The sequence below is a fragment of the Pan troglodytes genome, chromosome 16 (assembly GCF_028858775.2).
Source record: "Pan troglodytes isolate AG18354 chromosome 16, NHGRI_mPanTro3-v2.0_pri, whole genome shotgun sequence".
NCBI classification, from domain to species: Eukaryota; Metazoa; Chordata; class Mammalia; order Primates; family Hominidae; genus Pan; species Pan troglodytes.
Genome location: NC_072414.2, coordinates 35,571,182 through 35,592,931, shown reverse-complemented (window position 1 = coordinate 35,592,931; position 21,750 = coordinate 35,571,182). Strand labels below are relative to the sequence as shown.

Here is a 21,750-nt window from a genome sequence, read left to right as displayed (position 1 = left end):
TGCAGCCTGGGTGACAGAGCGAGACTCCGTCTTAAAAAAAACAAAAAACAACAAAAAAAAAAAACAGGGAGAGTCTCCTTCCTATCTAGACAGCAGGGCTACAGAGGGTCAGAGGAAAACAGTTTGGAGGAAGACAAAGGGTTAAGACCCATGACTCCTCGCAGCCTGGCTGCCATCCGGGATTACAGCCCAGGAATGAGGCCTGAACAGAAGGAGGCTCTGGCAAAGCGACTGCTGGCCCCTGAACTGTTTGGGGAAGTGCCTGCCTGGCCCCAGGAGCTGCTGTGGGCAGTGCTGCCCCTGCTCCCCCACCTCCCTCTGGAGAACTTTCTGCAGCTCAGCCCTCACCAGGTATGAGAATCATCTTCTTTACTTGACTGGCCCATCTTCTGCTAGTGGGGACAAAGAGTCAATGGCATGTCTCTCATTGGCCCCTCCCTGCAAGAACCCTATAGTGACCCCAGTGCGAGCTAACCTTCCCCATCTCAGATCCAGGCCCTGGAGGATAGCTGGCCAGCAGCAGGTCTGGGGCCAGGGCATGCCCGCCATGTGCTGCGCAGCCTGGTAAACCAGAGTGTCCAGGATGGTGAGGAGCAGGTACGCAGGTGAGTTGTTGTGGGATCAGTAACCAAGGCAAGAGTGGAAGAGGTAGAGAGAGGAAGGCACAGCTGTCATGCTGGGTCGGTGTTCTAGGAAGAAAGGGGCAAGAGAGTAGGCAGTGGCCTCAGGCAGCGGCCTCAGGCAGCATAGAGTTCCAGGAGAGAGGTCTATAGATGGTGCCCCTGTGTAGTGGTGTAGTGTCAGAGTGCCCAGTGTATGTACCCATACCATCTACTGCCAGGCCTGCCTTAGTGCTAGTCTTGCGGACCACACAAAGGTCAGCTTCATGCCCTCCTCAGGCTTGGGCCCCTCGCCTGTTTCCTGAGCCCTGAGGAGCTGCAGAGCCTAGTGCCCCTGAGTGATCCAACGGGGCCAGTAGAACGGGGGCTGCTGGAATGTGCAGCCAATGGGACCCTCAGCCCAGAAGGACGGGTGAGCCCCTCAGCACAAGCCTACAAGACTTTAGGCTTCCCCTGGGTCTGTGTGGATGGCTTTCCCATTGTCAACTTGAGCACAGTGGTGCCAGCCCCCATCCCACTTTTGCAACCTCCATTCCTTACTCCATGGCCATTCTTACCTGTTACCACCTCTTCCTGGCCCTTCTCTATCTGGTCTGTAGCACCCCAAACATACCCTTTGCCATTTTGAACCTAATCTACTCCAGTGCAATCCCTAGTTCCAAACCCTAGCCCAGGCCCTGGGAAATTCAGATGTGGGATTAGAGAGGAAATTCAAGGTTCATCTGTCTTTTCTCTCCAGTCCTAAACCTTCTTTGGTTACAGGTGGCATATGAACTTCTGGGTGTGTTGCGCTCATCTGGAGGAGCGGTGCTGAGCCCCCAGGAGCTGCGGGTCTGGGCCCCTCTCTTCCCTCAGCTGGGCCTCCGCTTCCTGCAGGAGCTATCAGAGCCCCAGCTTAGAGCCATGCTTCCTGTCCTGCAGGGAACTAGTGTTACACCTGCTCAGGTTTGCCTGTCTCACTCCCTGGCATGTACCCTCCATCCCCGCTTGAGCCCCAGTCAAGAGAATCCCATTCAGGGATAAAAGCAGCCCCTCCTTTCCCTGGGTGAACAGTAGAGGTAAACTCTGTCTGCAGGAGGACGCCTTCATTCCCTTTCCTCAGATCAAGAAGGGACCTGAGTCACTGAGGATGGTTACTGGGGATGGTTAAGAGGCAGCGGGAAGTTTTGGAGGGTTTGCTTTAGGAACCCACTTAGGACCTGGCTGCTGGGTCCTGAGAGCTGTTGTTTTCGGTCCCATCCCAACACAGGCTGTCCTGCTGCTTGGACGGCTCCTTCCTAGGCACGATGTGAGTAGCAGCAACTTCTCAGCCTCCCACCAGAGGTCTCTATCCCCTTTTGCCCTGGCTCCTGCATCTGCCCCTCCTCTCTCTCTGCTCCCCTCATAATTACTGCCTTGCTGCATTGTGATTGTTGTCTTCCCCACCACCCTTCTCTTCTTCTTCAGGCCTCTTGTCTCTCTTGCTCTTTAGCTATCCCTGGAGGAACTCTGCTCCTTGCACCTTCTGCTACCAGGCCTCAGCCCCCAGACACTCCAGGCCATCCCTAGGCGAGTCCTGGTCGGGGCTTGTTCCTGCCTGGCCCCTGAACTGTCACGCCTCTCAGCCTGCCAGACCGCAGCACTGCTGCAGACCTTTCGGGTATGAGAGTGGCAAGGAGGATGAGATAATCAGGGATACCGGCTCTTTCTGGTTGGGAGGAAGGCATCTTCCCTGAGGCCAGGGAAGGCCTTTCATACCTCCCCACTTACACACACACACACACACACACACACACACACACAACCAATTCTCATGCAGGTTAAAGATGGTGTTAAAAATATGGGTACAACAGGTGCTGGTCCAGCTGTGTGTATCCCTGGTCAGGTAAGTGTGAGATCTCCCAACTGAGCTCCTCTCCCCATTCTGGGGCAGTTTCATATGGCTGGTGCTACCTCCCACACTACCCTGCAGTGGCCCTGAGAGTTCTGGTTAGCTCTGTGCCCATTAGCAGCCCTCCCCAGTGCCAGATGCAGGACAGCATGATCCACTCACATTGTCCTAGACTAATGTCAAAGCTGGAAGGGCCTGAGAATTCTTCCAGGCCACCCACCTTGCTTTCAGATGGAAAGACCAAGGCTGAGAGAGGCTAAGGGACTTTGTTTGCCTGGTGCCTAACTAGCAGCAACACTTGACCACAGCAGCCTGCAGTGTGAGGCTTTTAGGCGTTTATTGCTACAGTGGCAAATGCCATTCCACTTCTGTCCTAGCTTTGGTCCCTTTCTGCCCCCATGGTTCCTTTTCTCTGAGTGCTAAGTCCAGACTCTCTCGCCTATCACTACACTGCTATACCCATCACCGCCAGCAGCCTATTCCCACCACCTGGCCAGACTGCCTGCTTCCCCTGCTCCCATTAAAGCTGCTACAACTGGATTCCTCGGCTCTTCTGGCAAATCGAAGACGCTACTGGGAGCTGCCCTGGTCTGAGCAGCAGGTAATTCTCCCCACTTAATTTCAGAACTTCCTCCCTCAATGTAGTCTACCTTCTTTACCTATCCCTTAGCCCTATTTGGCCAGCTTATCCCTAGTATCCTTTATTTGATTGTTTGAGATACAGTCTCACTCTGTTGCCCAGGCTGCAGTGCAGTGGCATGATCAGAGTTCTCTGTAACCTCAAACTCCTGAGCTCAGGCAATCTTTCTGCCTCAGCCTCCTGAATAGCTAGGACAACAGGTGGTTACCACCATGCCTGGCTAATTTTTAAATTTTTTTTTTTGTTTTTTGAGATGAAGTCTTGCTCTGTCACCCAGGCTGGAGTACAGTGGCACAAGCTTGGCTCACTGCAACCTCTGTCTCCCGGGTTCAAGCGATTCTCCTGCCTCAGCCTCCCGAGTAGCTGGGACTACAGGCACTCCCCACAATGCCCGGCTAATTTTTTTTTTTTTTTTTTTTTTTTTTTTTTTTAGTAGAGACAGGGTTTCACCATATTGGCCAGGCTGGTCTCGAACTGCTGACCTTGTGATCTGCCTGCCTCTGCCTCTCAAAGTGCTGGGATTACAGGTGTGAGCCACCATGCCCGGCCAATTTTTAAATTTGTTGTAGAGACAGACAATACAAAAATGTGGACACTATGTGGAGACACTATGTTGAGGTACTATGCTGTCCAGATTGGTCTTGAACTCCTGGCCTCAAGCAATCCTCCTGCCTTGGCCTCCCAAAGTGCTGGGACTACAGACCTGAGCCACTGCACCCAGCCCCCTAGTATCCCTTATAATGTGACTTGCTTTTCTTTTTCTTTCTCCTTCCCTTTTCTTTCATTTCTTTCTCACTCTCGAGAGAAGAGTGGGCATCTGGGAGAGTGGGAGGCTGGTGGGTCCCACAGAGTGAAGAGGCAGGACTGGGTCCAAGGCAGTCCTGCCTTTCCACTCTAGGGGGTATCCTTGGACAGTGTCTCTTCTGGGAAGGGGCTCGTCTTTCTTTCTCTTGTAGGCACAGTTTCTCTGGAAGAAGATGCAAGTACCCACCAACCTGACCCTCAGGAATCTGCAGTGAGTAACTTGTGTTGAGCAGTGCGCTGAATTCGACCAACATTTTTTTGAGTGCTTACTATGTGCCAGGCACCATGTGATATGGAATGGGGGATATAGGGATGAATGATGCATAGTCCCTGCCTCGTGGACGTTCTCCTAGCACCTCCCTTTGCCCTCCTGTCCTTCCACAGTGCCATGCCTATCCTGACTAGAGCCAAAGGACTCAGAAAACCTGGATTCAGGTTCCAGTCCTGTCACCTACTTGTGCTCTTGGGCAAGTCATTTAACGTCCCTGTGTCAGTTTTCCCTTCTTTAAATGAGAATTACAATGGCACCAACCTCATAGGTAGTTACTGTGAAGATTAAATGAGGTAAGTCATGTAAGATATTTAACACAGTGCTTGGTCCATTGTAAAGTCCCAGTAGTCATTTGCTACTGTTAGTTTACTTCAGGATGACTTCAGAGGCACTGGCCAAGCAAGAATAAATAGGAATAAGAAGGTATCACTTTACTTACACCCACATTAGAAGAACAATGGGCTTCAGAATCTTTTTTTTTTTTTTTTTTTTTTTTTTTTGAGACAGTCTTGCTCTGTTGCCCAGGCTGGAGTGCAGTGGCGCGATTTCGGCTCACTGCAACCTCTGCCTCCCAGGTTCAAACAATTCTCCTGTCTCAGCCTCTGGAGTAGCTGGGATTACAGGAATGTGCCACCATACCCAGCTAATTTTTGTATTTTTAGTAGAGATGGGGTTTCACCATTTTGGCCAGGCTGGTCTCAAACTCCTGACCTCAGGTGATCCACCCGCCTCAGCCTCCCAAGGGCTTCAGAATCTAAGACATGGCTCTAGTTTCAGTTTACCACATTTCTAGCAGAATGATGTTGGGAATGTCACCTGACCTCCATAAATCCTTATTTTCTCCTCTGATAAACAGCAGTGATGTTATGGGGAGCTGATGAGAATATCTATGTAAAAACATTTCTCAAACCATAAATTGCCGTGGATGAACATCTGTACTTGTTTTGAGAGTACTGATATCAAGGAGCAAACAGGCTGTTGTATGTGTTGAATGAGCCTCTCCCCACTCACACACCCACAGGGCTCTGGGCACCCTGGCAGGAGGCATGTCCTGTGAGTTTCTGCAGCAGATCAACTCCATGGTAGACTTCCTTGAAGTGGTGCACATGATCTATCAGCTGCCCACTAGAGTTCGAGGGAGCCTGGTGAGAGGGGGTGCCTGGACTTTAGTGGGAGCAGGGAGGCTGGGACCCTAGGTATAGAACCCAGCTCCTATGTTCTGTTCTGGCCTCACCCTGCTTCCCTACAGAGGGCCTGTATCTGGGCAGAGCTACAGCGGAGGACGGCAATGCCAGAACCAGAATGGACAACTGTAGGGCCAGAACTGAACGGGCTGGATAGCAAGCTACTCCTGGACTTACCGTAAGTACTGCAGCTAGAGATATTGGCCCCTCAGAAAGCTCAATCTGGGGTGAAGATCTACCCTTAGGGAATGCCCTGGAGGAGGTAGTTTTTCTGTCTGGTAGTTCCCTGACATAATTTATAGCCCAAAGCAGAGGATTTTATTCAAAGTTGCTCTATGTATTGACTGGTTCCCAGAATATGCTCCAGCACGGGGCAGCTGAGGGTGGCAACACTGTATTGAAGCCTGCCAAGTAATCTTACAATAACCTAGTCCACATTAATTGAGATTGAGACAGAGCATCTGAAGTGAGGGAGGCAATGCTCCAATTCTGCCCCAGAGGATTGTAGTTTGCTCAGGGCACTGTGTTCTTAGTGCGTTCAGAGAGTAGATCGAGAGAAAAATATATGAAAAATGTGATAAATGCCTTCAAATACCTGAGGGGCTATCAAGTAGAAATTAGATTGTCATATTTATGAGTGGCCCCATTGGGCAAGACTAAGAGTAGTTAACAGAGATCAGATTTTTACATAGTATAAGAAAAACTAAGGTAGTGAGTTCCTGGTCCTTGGAGCTGTTCGAGCCTAAGCCAGATGGCCCCATGGCAGGAATGTTGTCGAGCACGTTCATATACAGGTTGTGGGAAGAAAAGGCTATAGGAACCCAAGGCTCCTCCCTTCCCACAGAGAAATTTATTAGTATCTTACTCATATGCTGCTTTTCTCATTTTACCCCTACCACCACCCCGTTGCCATCCGCACTGTAAGTCAGAATAGGAAAATGCTGGTGTTACAGTCTTCCTGGGGAATATGGAGCTGAAGTGGAGTAAAAGCAGTTGACTTCATTCTTACTTTTTTCTTTTTCTTTTTTTTTTTTTTTTGAGACAGAGTTTTGCTGTGTCACCAAGGCTGGAGTGCAGTGACGTGATCTCGGCTCACTGCAACCTCCATCTTCCAGGTTCAAGCAATTCTCCTGCCTCAGTCTCCCGAGTAGCTGGGACTGTAGGTGTGCACCACCATGCCAGGCTAATTTTTGTATTTGTTGTAGGGACGAGCTTTCACCATATTGGCCAGGCTGGTCTTGAACTCCTGGCTTCAAGTGATCTGCCCACCTTGGCTTCCCAACATTCTTACATTTTTATAGGCCTTTCCACAGATTTCAGCTCTTGTATGACTTAGCCCAGGTCCAGAACTGGTAATCCTAGGTAGGGTACAGGTTATCACCTCTGATTTCTGGGTAAAAGGGATTTATTTATTTGTTTATTTATTTATATTTTTGAGACAGAGTCTCGCTCTGTCACCCAGGCTGGAGTGCAATGGTGCCATCTCGGCTCACTGCAACCTCTACCTCTGGGGTTCAAGCAATTCTCCTGCCTCAGCCTCCTGAGTAGCTGGGATTACAGGCGCATGCCACCACACCCGGCTAATTTTTGCATTTTTAATAGAGACGGGGTTTCACCATGTTGCTCAGGGTGGTCTCGAATTTCTGACCCTGTGATCTGCCTGCCTCGGCCTCCCAAAGTGCTGGGATTACAGGCATGAGCCACTGCGTCCGGCCTGTTTTTACTTTTTTTTAATGCCATTCTGATCTGTTTAAATATGTGGGTTCTGTGAGATAATTTAGAATCCCAAGGTTACAGATGAGGTGAAAGATCCTAGACCATGCATCAAAAAACTTGAGTTTCTCATTTGTGAAAGAAGGATAAGAGAAACACCTATTTTGTCTGGGTGCAGTGGCTCATGCCTATAATCCCAGCATTTTGGGAGGCCAAGGTGGGTGGATCACGGAGGTCAGGTGTTCAAGACCAGACTGGCCAACATGGCAAAACACCATCTCTACTAAAAATATAAAAGTTAGCTGGGCGTGGTGGCACGTGCGTGTAATTCCAGCTATTCAGGAGGCTGAGGCATGAGAATTGCTTGAACCTGGGAGGTGCGGGTTGCAGTGAACTGAGATCGCAGCACCACTGTGCTCCAGCCTGAGTGATGGAGTGAGGCCAGGTCTTGTTGTAGGATCAAATGAGATAACACCTGAAAGAACTTTGTAAATTGTATAGCACGTACAAACAAGAAGGGAGCTCTTCACAAGCAGAGGAAGGGTGGTCCTGTGGAAAAAAACGGGAATTGGGAGTGAGAGACCTCAACATTTGATCTCTGTGAACCTCAGTTTTTTAATCTATAAAATGGGGAAATGTTAATAGTACTTGATATTTGGAGCTTTTGAGTCCATTAGATCAGGTAGGATTGTTCGTTATTTTTTTTTTTTTAGGAAGACTAGAAATATGTTGCTCCCTTTTTCTCCCCCACTCAAGCTTGATGGTGGGAATTGGCCCTGGAGCTGTTTACTATCAGTTCCTGTCCAGCTTCACTAAATTTGGTCTGGGGTTACAACTTAGCTGGGGACTGTGGGGTTTTGTGGTCCCTTCTCGACTTGGCCCAGCTCCACCTGAATCCTGTTGTTGTCAAATTGCTGTAATAGGATCCAGTTGATGGACAGACTATCCAATGAATCCATTATGTTGGTGGTGGAGCTGGTGCAAAGAGCTCCAGAGCAGCTGCTGGCACTGACCCCACTCCACCAGGCAGCCCTGGCAGAGAGGGCACTACAAAACCTGGTAAGAGTCCACCCTACCAGACTCAGATTTGCTGCCCTGGGCAATTCTTGCTCCTCAGACAATGCTCTCTGACTGTCCCCCAACCCTCTACTTCTTGCTTTCTTGCTGCCAAACAGGTTCCTGTCTACAAGGCCTGGCCCGTTTTGCCTCTGGGTTCTGTTCCTTGATAATATGCTTCATGTTACTTGTCCATACCTCTTGGAGTCCGAGAAATCTCTTGGAGTCCACCTCTCAGTCTTTCTGCCTGCTCCTATCTGGGCTCATTGCTTAAGAAAGTGAACAAAGGTAGTGAGCATCATAGGGTGCTGAGCTGGGAGCAGGAGGGAGGGAAGGTCAGGGGGCTTGGTGTCTTGATCAAGGTGTCTGGTATTCTGAGTCAGAAGTGCATTGTCCAAGTTCTGATGCTCTTCTCCAGGCTCTAAAGGAGACTCCAGTTTCAGGGGAAGTGCTGGAGACCTTAGGCCCTTTGGTTGGATTCCTGGGGACAGAGAGCACACGACAGATCCCCCTACAGATCCTGCTGTCCCATCTCAGTCAGCTGCAAGGCTTCTGCCTAGGAGAGACATTTGCCACAGAGCTGGGATGGCTGCTATTGCAGGAGTCTGTTCTTGGGTATGGACCTTCGAGAACTTCAGATTCTAACTCATTCTATACCCAGTCCCTCAGCCACCATCATCAGTGGCAGCCTGTTCCATATTCTTAAGGTCCCCTGGAGCCCTGTGTCCGAAATCCTAGCATGTCCTCTTTTCCCCTTCCTTTTCCTCACAGTTCCCTCAGCTCCCCAGCCCCCGATTTTCTTCCTGTCCCCAGGAAACCAGAGTTGTGGAGCCAGGATGAAGTAGAGCAAGCTGGACGCCTAGTATTCACTCTGTCTACTGAGGCAATTTCCTTGATCCCCAGGGTGAGATGAAGGAAGAAGGGAAGGGAGTAAATGCATAGAGGGGACTGGTGAGCTGGTTATGGGGACCCATGGCCAAAGAGGGCAAAGGATATGAAGCCTAGATCTGGGGGGATACTGCAAAACAGAGACAGGACTTTGGACTTATAGCTATAGCAGCAGGCCCTGATCTGTCCAGATCTCTCCACTCTCCTTCTACCTTCTCATGCAGGAGGCCTTGGGTCCAGAGACCCTGGAGCGGCTTCTAGAAAAGCAGCAGAGTTGGGAGCAGAGCAGAGTTGGACAGCTGTGTAGGGGGCCACAGCTTGCTGCCAAGAAAGCAGCCCTGGTAGCAGGGGTGGTGCGACCAGCTGCTGAGGATCTTCCAGGTGAAACTACCCAAATACTTACATGTCCAGCAGGATGTATAGGGAGTATCAAACGGTCTGGGTTCTACATGTGCTCTTCCCTGGGACTGGGTTTTCTAATTTATAAAGCAAAGAGTTTAGAGGGATGATCTTCAAGCCTCTTGTGGTTCTAGAATTCTGTAGTTCTGGGAGTTTGTAAACTATCAAGTTTTCTTTTAGCCCAGAACTTCCATTTTCCTGCTCTCTCGTGTCTGCTCTAGACTCAGCTCTAGCTCGGCTAAGTGTGGAGCTCTCTGCTGGGGAGATCCCTAGAAGCTTTGAAGGAGACATTGTGAGGCTGGAGAACTGGGTTCAAATTCAGTGCTACCATTAAATCCCTGAATAACATCCTCAGTCTTCCATCTATAAAAGTCTTGGCATCTCCAATCACTTCTTGTTCTATTATCTCCTAAGCCCTATACATATTACTCTGTAATACTCCTTTGATCCCTATTTCTCACAGTGCTCCATCCTCCAAAGGTTGGAAGACTCATTCTATCTACAGATATCTCTCTGGGCATATGTTATTACTACGCTGACCTCCTGGCCCTGCCTTCCCCCTTCAGAACCTGTGCCAAATTGTGCAGATGTACGAGGGACATTCCCAGCAGCCTGGTCTGCAACCCAGATTGCAGAGATGGAGCTCTCAGACTTTGAGGACTGCCTGACATTATTTGCAGGAGACCCAGGACTTGGGCCTGAGGAACTGCGGGCAGCCATGGGCAAAGCAAAACAGGTTAGGGATGGAGAGCCAACTGGGGTTGGCCATGAGGAAGCTATTTGGGTGTGATGTAGGACACAAAGAGAATGGAGAGTTGGATGAGAGGTGGGGGAAGCAAGAGATAGAAGAGTTAGAAGATTTGGGTCACAAGTAGGAGGTGAAGGGAGATAAATATTGAGGAAAGAGAGCTAGTATAATGAATAGAGGCACGAAAGCAGTGGTTACCAAATTTTAATGCATATCACGATCATCAAGGGAACAGATTTTTTTCTTTATTTTTTTTTCTTTCTTAAAAAAATAATGGCATGCTTCGGCTGGGTGCAGCGGCTCACGCCTGTAATCCCAGAACTTTGGGAGGCCGAGGCGGGCAGATCACGAGGTCAGGAGATCAAGACCATCCTGTCTAACACGGTGAAACACGGTCTCTACTAAAAATACAAAAAAGTTAGCCGGGCATGGTGGTGCACACTTGTTGTCCCAGCTACTTGGGAGGCTGAGGCAGGAGAATGGCGTGAACCTGGGAGGCGGAGCTTGCAGTGAGCCGAGGTCAAGCCAATGCACTCCATCCTGGGTGACAGAGCAAGACTCCATCTCAAAAAAAAAAAAAAAAAAAAAGGCATGCTTCATCAATTTGCGTGTTATCCTTGCACAGGCGCCATGCAAATCTCTGTATCATTCCAATTTTTGGGGGTATGTGCTGCTGAACTGAGCATGGGAACAGTGCCAGTGCCAGATTACCATGCTTCACTGACTTAATAAAAACCTTTGGGGAGGCTGGGCGCAGTGACCCATGCCTGTAATTACAGCACTTTGGGAGGCGGAGGCAGGTGGATTGCTTGAGCCCAGGAGTTAGAGACCAGACTGGGCAACATGGTGAAACCCTGTCTCTACTAAAAATAGAAAAAACATTAGCTGGGTGTGGCGGCACATGCCTGTAATCCCAGCTACTCAGGAGGCTGGGGTAGGAGAATCCCATGAGTGCAGGAGGTGGAGGGTGCAATGTGCCAAGATCGCACCACTGCCCTCCAGCCTGGGTGTCAGAGTAAGACCCTGTCTCATAAATTAAAAAATAAGCCTCTGGGGGAAAGAGTCTAGACATCTGCATCTCCTTTTTTTTTTTTTTTTTTTTTTTTTGAGACAGAGTCTCACTCTGTCACCCAGCATCCAGGCTGGAGTGCAGTGGTGTGATCTTGGCTCACTGTTACCTCTACATCCTGGGTTCAAACGATCCTCCTGCCTCAGCCTCTCAAGTAGCTGGGACTACAGGTGCACCACACCTGGCTAATTTTTGTATCTTTGGTAGAGATGGGGTTTCACTATGTTGCCCAGGATGGTCTCGAACTTCTGGGCTCAAGCATTCCTCCCACCTCAGCCTCCCAAAGTGCTGGGATTACAGCTGTTAGCCACTGTGCTGGGCCCCAGGCATCTGTGTTTTAATAAGCGTCTCTGTGTCTGATGCACATAAAAGTGTGGAACTCATGGACTAGAGTTAGTTTGCTCTTCTTTTCCACTGATTGTAATGTCTTTCAAAACACCTTAGAGGAACTGTAAGGCAACGGTCTCATTTTATAGTGGAGGAAACTAAAGAAAAGGCAAGTGATTTACCTAGAGTTATACAGCTAAGGGCAGAGGCAAGACTTAAAACCCAGCAGTCTGACTCCCAATCCACTGCTTTTCCACTCACATTGTTCCTGTCTTTCTCCTAGTTGTGGGGTCCCCCCCGGCGATTTCGTCCTGAGCAGATCCTGCAGCTCGGTAGGCTCTTAATAGGTCTAGGAGATCGGGAACTACAGGAGCTGATCCTAGTGGACTGGGGAGTGCTGAGCACCCTGGGGCAGATAGATGGCTGGAGCTCCACTCAGGTAACACTTTTCCTCCTCCCTACGGCTTCCCAAACACCCATCCCACAGACCCAGCCCTATAGATCATCTAAAGCCCGAGGAATTTTTTTCCTGTGACCCTACCTGGTCCTTCTTTCTATCTTTTCTTGATACCCCATACTAGTGACCTTCAGGACTCTGATTTATTCACTCTGAGGCCCTGGACACATAATACTGTCTCCTACCTCTTTTCCTGGAGGCTTCCTCTTTTTCTAACCTTTTCTGAGTCCTCAGCCTTCCCCATGACTCCTTAGGTCTTAATAGTAACAGAATATAACCCGGTAACACCTACCACTTCCCTGTCCATTAATTCTCCATAACTTTCCTCCTTCCCCTCTTCTCCCACCCCCCACCCCAGCTCCGCATTGTGGTCTCCAGTTTCCTACGGCAGAGTGGTCGGCATGTGAGCCACCTGGACTTCGTTCATCTGACAGCGCTGGGTTATACTCTCTGTGGACTGCGGCCAGAGGAGCTCCAGCACATCAGCAGTTGGGAGTTTAGGTCATTTGTGAAGGGGCTGAGGGTGGTGGTGCTGAGGTAAAGGTGGACTTACTGGGGAAAGGAGGATCATGAAGTTATAGTCCCATGGAGGAAGGGAACTCATTTGAAGCCATCTCTTCCTTTGTCTCATGACCACAGCCCCTTTCACTGAAGCCGAATTCTTCTTCCTTCCTTCCCACTGTTCTACAGCCAAGCGGCTCTCTTCCTCGGCACCCTGCATCTCCAGTGCTCTGAGGAACAACTGGAGGTTCTGGCCCACCTACTTGTACTGCCTGGTGGGTTTGGCCCAATCAGTAACTGGGGGCCTGAGATCTTCACTGAAATTGGCACCATAGCAGGTGGGGAGCTGGGCCACTGCTGGTGCAAGTTGGTTTGGTTTCTATACCATGGGTGGACTGGATGGAAGACTGCCCTGCAATTCTTCAGGTGTGGGCCTGAGAGGGTGTTTAAATAAGGGGCTAGAGACATATTGGGGAAGGTCTATGATAGGGCACTTTGGGAGTAGTTAGAGAAGGTCTATAGGTTTGAAGAGAGGGAAGGTCAGTCTAAGACAATGTTTGGATGCCACTTGCTTCAACAGCTGGGATCCCAGACCTGGCTCTTTCAGCACTGCTGCGGGGACAGATCCAGGGTGTTACTCCTCTTGCCATTTCTGTCATCCCTCCTCCTAAATTTGCTGTAAGTATTAATGGACTGGGGTGACCACAGGAGAGCCAGGGCCCAATGGGGACTACATGCATGCACTGATTCCTACCCCTGCCCTCAGGTGGTGTTTAGTCCCATCCAACTATCTAGTCTCACCAGTGCTCAGGCTATGGCTGTCACTCCTGAGCAAATGGCCTTTCTGAGTCCTGAGCAGCGACGAGCAGTTGCATGGGCCCAACATGAGGGGAAGGAGAGCCCAGAACAGCAAGGTGAGTTCCCAGCTGCACAGCTTGATCCTCCATCTCCTGACCCAGAATCAAACCCCTAATTTGGTGCTGTCCGGCTCTTAGAGTGCACCCAGGGAGATCCCTGGAGTGAAGGAGTCTACAGGCAGAGTGCTAATTTCCAAGTATCAATGCTCCTGGAGAGCTGAGTTGTGATATTACTCCCATTCCCTGTCTATTATAGGTCGAAGTACAGCCTGGGGCCTCCAGGACTGGTCACGACCTTCCTGGTCCCTGGTATTGACTATCAGCTTCCTTGGCCACCTGCTATGAGCCTGTCTCTACAGTAGAAGGAGATTGTGGGGAGAGAAATCTTAAGTCATAATGAATAAAGTGCAAACAGAAGTGCATCCTGATTATTTTCAGAAGCTGATGAGGAATATGGGTAAAATGTTAATGCTTTCCACCCACCTGAGAATCAGTGTTCCTGGGTTGCCATATCTGGAGTCTCTTTCCATCATAAATAATCCCACTGCCTCTTTTCATTTCCTGAAGGCTGCTCCCTCCTCACCCCACCATTAGAAGTAACACAGACAGCTGCAGCATAGCAAGGAGTCTTTACTAGGATGGAGGCAGGGGATGCGGGGGCAGATCCAGAGCAAGTAGAATGGGCCATCATTAGAATGAGCAGAACTCCTGGGAATCTTGAGTCATCAGCTGGTGATGGGGAGTTAATGCTTGGTGTGGATGACAGGTGTGGGGATGCGGATATCCTGGCCTCTCTCCAGACGCCGTTCACAATCAATCAAATAGTTTACTCCATTGATGACCAGTTGCACCAGCTCCACCTAAGGGACACTAATCTTTGATCTGCTTCCTACAGTCTGAGTTTTTCTTTAGCACTGACTGACTTGCCTGCTCATTTCCAATTGCCTCCCCACTCAACCTGAATTTCATTTCAGATTATGTTACATCCCGGAGGCTCACTCACTGCCATATTTCGGCCCTCGCAGACCTATACCTCTCCTCATCCTAATCCCTTAGGATCTCACCTCTGATTTGCCTAGTCGGTCCAAATTAGAAATATCAAAGACACCGCCTGTGGCAGCAGTGTCCACTCCTCCAGTACCACGCTTTTGGAGTCTTAGGTTCTCCAGGATCTTTGGGAAGCGGCTATCCTAGAGAGGAGATAGGGATTGGGAGCAGGGTCAATAGAGGCAGAGACTAGTCCTACCTGAAAGAGCCCTGAACCTGCTCAGAGCTCTGTCTCCTGAACTTTTTTTTCCTTTTTTCTTTTTTCTTTTTTATTTTTTTTTAGACAGGGTCTCTCTCTGTCACCCAGGCTGGAGTGATCACAGCTCACTGAAGCCTCGACTTCCCAGGCTTAAGTGATCCTCTCACCTCAGCCTCCAGTACACCCAGCTAACTTTTGTATTTGTAGTTGAGATGGGGTTTCATCAGGTTGCCCAGGCTGGTCTTGAACTCCTGGGCTCAAGTGATCTGCCTGCCTTGGCCTCCCAAGTGTTGGGATTAGAGGCATGAGCCACTGTGCCTGGCCTGTCCCCTGACCCTTTAGCCACAACATGTTTGGCTCCTTTCCAAAGGGTCCACTCCCTCCCCATCCACAACCCACCCTTCCTTACTCACACCCCTCTGTAACCCCACAACTCCTTTACTTTGCTTAGCAGGGGCAGTTTGATGTGCACTCCTGCCCGAAGTCCAGTGCCCAGGTTAGATGGACAGGTCAAGATGTATCCCAAACGCTCATTCCACATGAACTCCCAGCCACGTTCTTGGATAAGTCTCTCCACCTGAGTCCACAAAGGTTTTGTTAATGAAAAATCAGGGATATTTCATTAACCCTGGACCCTCCCTTAGCTAGACCCACAAGAACACTAGAAATTTGTCTAGAATAGAAACTTGGCTGTGAATGAATGACATTGGTCTTTTTTTAAATGAAAAAGGTTTGTTATTGTTTTCATGCATGCATGATGCAAGATTATGATGTGCATAATAATGAGATTGTGAAAAAATATCTTATGTGGAAGAAGAAAACTCGAAGGAGTGGTGTATTAAGGATGATCTAGGGAAATGAACAGAGGTGGTAAACTGAACTGAGAGATGACTGATTATTCAATGAGTTCTGCATGCATCGATTATCTTTGCTTTGCTAATGAGCCTAGAGCTTGGAAGGGTCCCTTCAGACAGAAGATGAAGGTGTAAGCTTTGCCAGGAAGAGGTAAGATAACATTCTGTTAGCTGTGAACGGAGCACCTGTGTGAATGCAGAGAAAGATGAAAACAGAGCAGAAAAGCCAGATTCATAGGAATAGGGGGCGGGGGGAAGGCGTTTGGCTTCACTTAACCATGTAGTCATGAAGATGACTATTAGAGTTCAAGAGACAAGGGATCTAGCAGAATGATGGTCACAAAGACCACTACCCAACATGAGTAAAGGGATCCTCTTTATAGTTCAGAAGGAACCATGCCATAGGGGATATCTTACATGCTGAACATGGGGGGAAACCCTTCCATCTAGAATAATATTGCAGCTAACACTTTAACACTTATTAAGCACTTACTGTGGACCAAGTACTTTACCTGTATTTCACTTAATCCCCACAACAACCTAAAATGTAGAAAATCTCATTATCCCAGTTTTACAGATGAGGAAACTGAGGCATATAATTTAAAGGTACTTCCCTACCACTCATAGTCAGAATATGTTATCTATTACTTGCCAAAAATAGTAGAAACTTCTCAGAATCTAAAAGAGGAGCTCTTTTTCTTTGCAAACCTAAAATAGAACTGTATGTTTGAGAACATACAGTAAGAATTGAATTGAGTTTATGGGGATTTCTAATGTAGACTTGAATACGGAGACCCAATCCATGTAGGATTGATGATTCAGTTCAACCTCTCATCTAGAGCCACATATTCTAGAACTCGAACCATTCTATCCTCCACCTTCCCCAGTCTCTCTCCGAACTCTCAACTTAAAGCCTAGACCCGATACTTTAACAAGAATGATAGAATCCAGAGTCAAGGCCTACCTTGGCTCAGAACTGGGTGGTTATATTAGAGTCATGAACACAGCAACCTCTCCCCGCCAACATCAATCTAAGCTCGAATGTTTTCCTTATCTGCACACCTCACCATCCCACTGCACACATCCCAGGCACTGACGTGCCATCTCAGTTATTCCTTCTTTGCACTCTCTGTCAACTGCCTTGTTCACTTCCTAAGATTCCTGACACTCTTTCTTTTCCTAATCTTAGTGTGACCACATGTCCTGGTTTTCCCAGTATGGTCCCAGCTGGTTTACACCTTTAGTCCTGGAGTGAGTCCTAGATAGTCCTTTTTACTATAAGACATGTCCTGGGTTGGTTGGTAAATTACATAATCTATTTATGCTACTCTTTGGTTTTCCTTATGTCCTCCCACCTAGCTCCCCTACACGGTTCTCTAACCTCTTTGAGGCCTCGGCAGAATCTTTCAAACACTCTCTTCATGTTGCCACCCTTCTCCATGGAGATCACCCGTGTATGGTCCTCTTCATTCACCCAGATCAGAAAGCTCTTCTCATTGTTGTGCCTGAGGGCCAGAGAGGGACAGTGATCAAGAGGCAAAGCAACAATTAGGAGAGATGGAGGGAAAAAAGGCATTTATGTGGCCATGAAGACAAAAGAGGTAATGAGCAGCTTCATACCAAATTCCACGAGCATCTGGCCAGTCCCGAGCCATTCCTGCTGCAGTCAGCAATGGGGACACAGGCTTATCAAACAGAAAGTGATCCTGGGAAGAGTAACGGGATTTGGGTTAAGAATCTTCATGGTGGCCCCTGGGCCTTTCAGAGCCCATGTCTCATCTGGCCCAGCCTTCCCCATCTGCTCCCACCAGCCAGCACCCTCTTAAGGCCCTCACATCAATAAGCTGCTGCTGTTCAGCCTCTGTCATCTCACTGAGCCTATAGTAACGTCCAGCCAGGTCACCCTTCAGGCCACTCAGTGCATCCACCACAACACGTTCCACCTCTCGTCGCTCTGCTCGAGTGCAAGCTGGAGGCAGACTGAGTCCTCGGATGCTTCGGCCAGTTCTGACTCTAGAGGACAATACATACCTCTCATCAAAGTAGCCAGAATGGATCTGGGAGATAAGGGAAATGAATGTAAGTCACAGAAACACGGTGGGAACTGAGGGCCCCTGGGAAAGGAGAGACCTTCCTTAGGCATTAGAGGACTCTTTGTGCATTCTTCCTGTGTGCATTGGAAGAAGAGGCCCTTTGGGAAAGCACTGGAATTGAAGGGGGCATTGCAGACCCGTCCCCAAACCACCCACCTTGGGCCATGGTCATTCTTATCTATCCTTCCATCTCCATATATGCTGCCCCTTAAGATATGATTCTTTCCTTACATTAAGATTAAAAGCTCAGCTGTATAATGACCATGAGTCAGGAAATAAGGTGAAGGGGTTGGAGATACAGAGTGTTGTACACAGGCAATGCAAATCAGAAGTGGGATATTTGAACTCACTTTACTGGCATCCAGATCCGTGGTGTGCTTCATTGTCCGGGGGTCATATCCATTGTGTCGCTCTTGGATCACAGGGTCAAACAGGTCAGCAAATACCTAAGGGGAGTTAAGAGGGAGAGATGGTTAAGGAGAGGGAATTCCTCCCCAGACTTCAATTGTGCATTGATTTCACTGGTTCAGAAAACTTAAGTATGGGGGGCTCAGAGTCTTGGGGGAAAGAGAGAGGTCTTTAGGGGAAAGGAGCTGGGATTACTGGGAAGATGAGTTGGATCATCAGGGAGACTCTGGGGACCCCCTACCTCATAGGTCTCCTCATCTCCAGCCACCATGCCCACAGTCTTGATGAAGGGGTGGCCAGGGTTGTCCACGCCAGTCTGGATACACTGATCTAGCGTCCAACCAGTGGGTGTGGTCTTGTCGCAGAGCCGTGCATAGACTGCTGGGGTCAGGTGACTGGCCATGCAGTTGTTGTGCTTTCGGAGGTCTGGGTACTCAGCGCTGGGGAGGGGGTACCCAGTAACCATGGAGGGAGGGCACAGACGCCTAGACCTAGTGCAGTTACCTGGGAGCTGTCCAGTTGGCCATGTCTGGCTTTGCTCCGCGGGAGGAGGGGGAATTAGAAAGAGGCTAAACCTTGGTAATCTCTTTAGGGACTTTCAGAGTCTATGCTTTCCTAATAGTTCTAGTTGCCTCTGGCTGGCCAGCTCAGTTTCTTCAGATCTGCTCAGTTCTTTTCTCCCATGACACAACACTACGGATGGAGGAGGGGAAAAGCCTAAGGAGAGGAATTGAGGAAATGAGGGAAGGAGATGGAGGGGAGCGAAAAGGATAGTTCCTGGCTTTACAATTAGGGATTTGGGCAGCGAGTGCAGCTAGAACTCGTAGGGCCAGAGCTGGTCTTGGCAGGTCCCCAGGAATGTTCTTGCTTTATGGTTTTGGCCCCCACCCCCACCCCACTGAGGTCTGCAGACTGCACAGCCCTCCAGCTCCAGGGCCTTCGTGATTATAGCCCTTCTCTGTTGCCCGGATTCTCATTTCTACCCGCACCTTCGTTCCCATCACCTCCTGCCCCCGCCTCCTCCCGCGCCTCAGGCACTGTTACCTCGGGGGATACAGCCTCCGTCGTTCACTGGCCGCTCGTACAGGTTCCGGTCGGAGCAGAAACCCAGCGGCTAGAGACCCCGCTCCGGCCAAAGCCAGGAGCCTGAGTCCCGGGCGGGCGGACAGCAGACGGGAGAAGGGACCAGCCATGGCTTGAGGTCTGGCTACGGGATCCTGGAGTAGGCGCTGGCGCAAGGTAAGATCCGGAACAGGGAGGGAGGATGCAACCGGATAGACCGAGGGCCGGAGCTAGGTCCGAGGCTGCAGCCGAAATGGGGGTCGGATTGGAGGCTGGAGCCGGAATGGGAGCCGGTGCCAATCAGACTGCAGGAGAGGCGCAGTGAGCTAGTGGCAGGCGGGCGGGCGGAGTAGAGAGAGGCCCCAGCCGCAGTCTCCAGGGGTGGGGCTCCCCCAGGCCCCGCCTTCCCGCCTGCCACCGCGCTAGGTGCGCGAGGGCAGGGGTGGGCAGCACCCGCCAGGTAATTAGCGGGACCTGAGACTCGCGCGTCTAAAGCCGGGGATGTAGCCCCCTCCCGCCCCCGGGATGTGGCCGCCCAGATTTCAGCACCAAGTGGAGGACAGCACCCACGTGGACTAGCTGAACCCAACACCCTTCCCCCACACCCCTCGGTTTAAGCTGAAACTCGATCCGTCTACCCTGTGGGTGTGCAAGGGTGACATTGCCCAACCTTTCCTCTGCTTTCGGCCTGCCCCAGCCACCTCTTCGGTCTCCCGGGGGCAGCCGCGGGGAAACCGCGGAATAAACACAGATACCAGAGGAGGATATGGAGAAAGCACAGGGTTAGAGGCAGGCACTGGGAAAGACACCCACTGGCTCAAGGTCACCTTTTCCTTAGAACCAGGAAGAGGAGCAAGGTGCTTCCTTGCCACCTCTGTGCACGCCTTACAAAGTTGAGAAAGGACTCCCTGGGAGGAACCAAGGAAATATTAATTCTTATGCCATCTGTGCTGTGTCCTCCACCTCCATTCTGCACCCAAGTCTGAAGCCCTGTTATTTCCTGCCTCTGCTTCTCATGATCCCCCACTTTTTGTTTTCCTTTTGTCTCTCCCACTTTCCTCCACGTCCCCTACCTCACCTTTGATCTTTTACTTCTCTGCGTCTTTTCCAGGCTCAGATGTGTTTGCTGCTCACAGGATGCCCTCTGCGTTTTCTCAGCAAGCTTGCCCACCTGTTGGTGGTGCTGGGTGTGGGGGTGGGCAGGGAATCGTTAGTTTCCTCCTCCTCCTCTCCCTTGGCTTCTCTCTCCGTAGTTCCTAGTTCCTGTGCTGGAGGAGAAGGTAAAGTGAGGTGAAGGGTGTGGTGAGATGACTGGGTGTGGGACTGGAACAGGCAGGCACAGGTCTCCAGACACCAATTGTGTTTCCTCTCTTGTCTCCCTAATGCTGTTTAATCCAGAGAGTAAAGGCGAGTGGTGTACAAGGGCATGAGGTCGTCAGGGAATCTCTGCCTTCCTCGTGGTCCCCTCTCCTGCTCTCTCTCCCTGTGAAACGCATATTCAGATTTGAGAGGGCTTTGTTTCCCAGCTCCAGGTATGACTTGACCTTTGTCCTGGTAGCAAGGAGAATGAATGCTAGAGTTGAAATAGAGATGAGGGGCTTCAGCGTGGTGGGTCAGTTAAGGTGGAGTAGCACCGTGGCATTATTCCCTTCCCTCTGCTATCCTGGTGTACCCACAAGACAGATACTTGGAAATCTTAACAGAGAGTATTTGGGAAAGAGAATTCCCTTCACATGGAGAATTCCCCCATACTACTCTCATTCCCTTCATTCTCCTTAGGCCTTCCTTGTGTCCTTTTATTCTACCTTCGTCATTTGTGGGTATTCTTAGAAGTGTCCACCTCTCTCTTGGGTCCATCCCTTCTTCTTCTGGTAAGACATCAATTATTAGAGAACAGAGTTATGCAGCTGCAGTGTGGAAAATGTTGCCTGTATTGTGGGGCCTCTTCACCTAGGTTAAAAAGTAGCCATGAATAAATAAATATAATTTCTTAGAATAGCGTGTATTTATCCAGATAAATAGGGAAATAATCTTCCAGAGCAGTAGGGTTGCTATTTGATTGAGAGGGTGTTACTAAGGAATAGGAAGTGGGAAGAGATAATTACCGAAGGAGAAATAAGACAGCCAGAGGAGTAGAGAAATTACCCAAGTTTAGAGAGTAGCTTCCCAAATGTGAGCAATAATTCCACTGAGAAAACACATGTACTTATGCACTTTTCTTATCCCTTGTGTGCCTTTTACAAGCACATAATATATTAATGCTCATTTAAAAAATTATTTTGCAGCATATGGAAGTAATCAATATATGGTATTGTTATATGGTATTTCATTTATTTAATAAGAATTATTGTTGTCAATAGTATTTAATATTTTTAAAGCACTTTACAATTACAAGGAACTTTTATATGTATTATTTCATTGAGTTGAATTGGATTGTTCCAATGATTACTGGGGACAGAGTCTACATTTTCATGGGGATAGTAAGGGGAGTTAAATACCTGGAAGATGCTGTAATAGCTAGTTTGAAGGGCTAGAGTGGTGGAGGGGGTATGAGCCTGAGCATGAACTAGGGAGGCATCTATTCCTCCTAGAACAATCTATTCAAGCCCTTAGAATCATTTCTATGTCCATTTAGGAGGCCTTGTGGGGTCAGTACAATGAGGCACGACTGGAAAAGTGGCAA

At 49.3% G+C, this 21,750-nt stretch overlaps 2 protein-coding genes and 1 non-coding gene across 8 annotated transcripts in view; 1 reads left to right on the top strand and 2 right to left on the bottom strand.

Annotated features, from left to right (window-relative positions):
- LOC129137209 (stereocilin) overlaps positions 1-21,750 on the top strand; it is a 28,600-nt gene that overhangs the window by 5,562 nt on the left and 1,288 nt on the right. For 2 of the 5 annotated variants that reach the window (XM_054667477.2, XM_054667476.2), the window contains 22 exons: positions 90-351; positions 490-605; positions 900-1,032; positions 1,383-1,565; positions 1,870-1,908; positions 2,092-2,259; positions 2,419-2,484; positions 2,966-3,091; positions 4,087-4,145; positions 5,227-5,350; positions 5,455-5,567; positions 8,026-8,161; positions 8,577-8,773; positions 8,972-9,062; positions 9,271-9,427; positions 10,012-10,181; positions 11,873-12,028; positions 12,405-12,547; positions 12,737-12,885; positions 13,128-13,225; positions 13,314-13,461; positions 13,661-13,826. In XM_054667477.2, the coding sequence (XP_054523452.1) occupies positions 90-351; positions 490-605; positions 900-1,032; positions 1,383-1,565; positions 1,870-1,908; positions 2,092-2,259; positions 2,419-2,484; positions 2,966-3,091; positions 4,087-4,145; positions 5,227-5,350; positions 5,455-5,567; positions 8,026-8,161; positions 8,577-8,773; positions 8,972-9,062; positions 9,271-9,427; positions 10,012-10,181; positions 11,873-12,028; positions 12,405-12,547; positions 12,737-12,885; positions 13,128-13,225; positions 13,314-13,461; positions 13,661-13,749 (2,923 nt within the window). In that variant the 3' untranslated portion in view covers positions 13,750-13,826. Of the gene's footprint in view, positions 1-89; positions 352-489; positions 606-899; positions 1,033-1,382; positions 1,566-1,869; positions 1,909-2,091; positions 2,260-2,418; positions 2,485-2,965; positions 3,092-4,086; positions 4,146-5,226; positions 5,351-5,454; positions 5,568-8,025; positions 8,162-8,576; positions 8,774-8,971; positions 9,063-9,270; positions 9,428-10,011; positions 10,182-11,872; positions 12,029-12,404; positions 12,548-12,736; positions 12,886-13,127; positions 13,226-13,313; positions 13,462-13,660; positions 13,827-21,750 lie in introns of those variants that run through there. The other 3 variants (XM_054667479.2, XM_063794876.1, XM_054667480.2) reach the window with 3 other exon arrangements.
- LOC112207827 (U6 spliceosomal RNA) lies at positions 10,774-10,879 on the bottom strand. Its single transcript, XR_002942257.2, has one exon. It is a non-coding gene; the product is annotated as a U6 spliceosomal RNA (small nuclear RNA).
- LOC453384 (creatine kinase U-type, mitochondrial) lies at positions 14,015-20,463 on the bottom strand. Of its 2 annotated transcripts, XM_003314639.3 has the most exons (10): positions 20,146-20,463; positions 19,050-19,372; positions 18,247-18,445; positions 17,948-18,043; positions 17,340-17,561; positions 17,125-17,210; positions 16,886-17,009; positions 15,093-15,227; positions 14,469-14,594; positions 14,015-14,264 (listed from the first exon to the last, which is right to left on the bottom strand). In XM_003314639.3, the coding sequence occupies exons 2-10, from the start codon at positions 19,196-19,198 to the stop codon at positions 14,148-14,150; spliced, it is 1,254 nt and encodes a 417-aa protein (XP_003314687.1). In that variant the 5' UTR covers positions 19,199-19,372; positions 20,146-20,463; the 3' UTR covers positions 14,015-14,147. The 2 variants fall into 2 exon arrangements, with proteins under 2 accessions (XP_003314687.1, XP_016783603.1); XM_016928114.2 differs by lacking the exons at positions 18,247-18,445; positions 19,050-19,372; positions 20,146-20,463 and having other exon boundaries at positions 17,340-17,517; positions 17,948-18,038.

Excerpts from the sequence above, each read along its gene's own strand:
- LOC453384 (XM_003314639.3), bottom strand. The coding sequence starts at position 19,198 with ATGGCTGGTCCCTTCTCCCGTCTGCTGTCCGCCCGCCCGGGACTCAGG. Across the intron at positions 18,446-19,049 it reads CGGAGGCTGTATCCCCCGAG|CGCTGAGTACCCAGACCTCC; the intron begins GTAACAGTGCCT and ends CCCCCTCCCCAG. Across the intron at positions 14,265-14,468 it reads ACCGACTAGGCAAATCAGAG|GTGGAGCTGGTGCAACTGGT; the intron begins GTGAGATCCTAA and ends AGTGTCCCTTAG.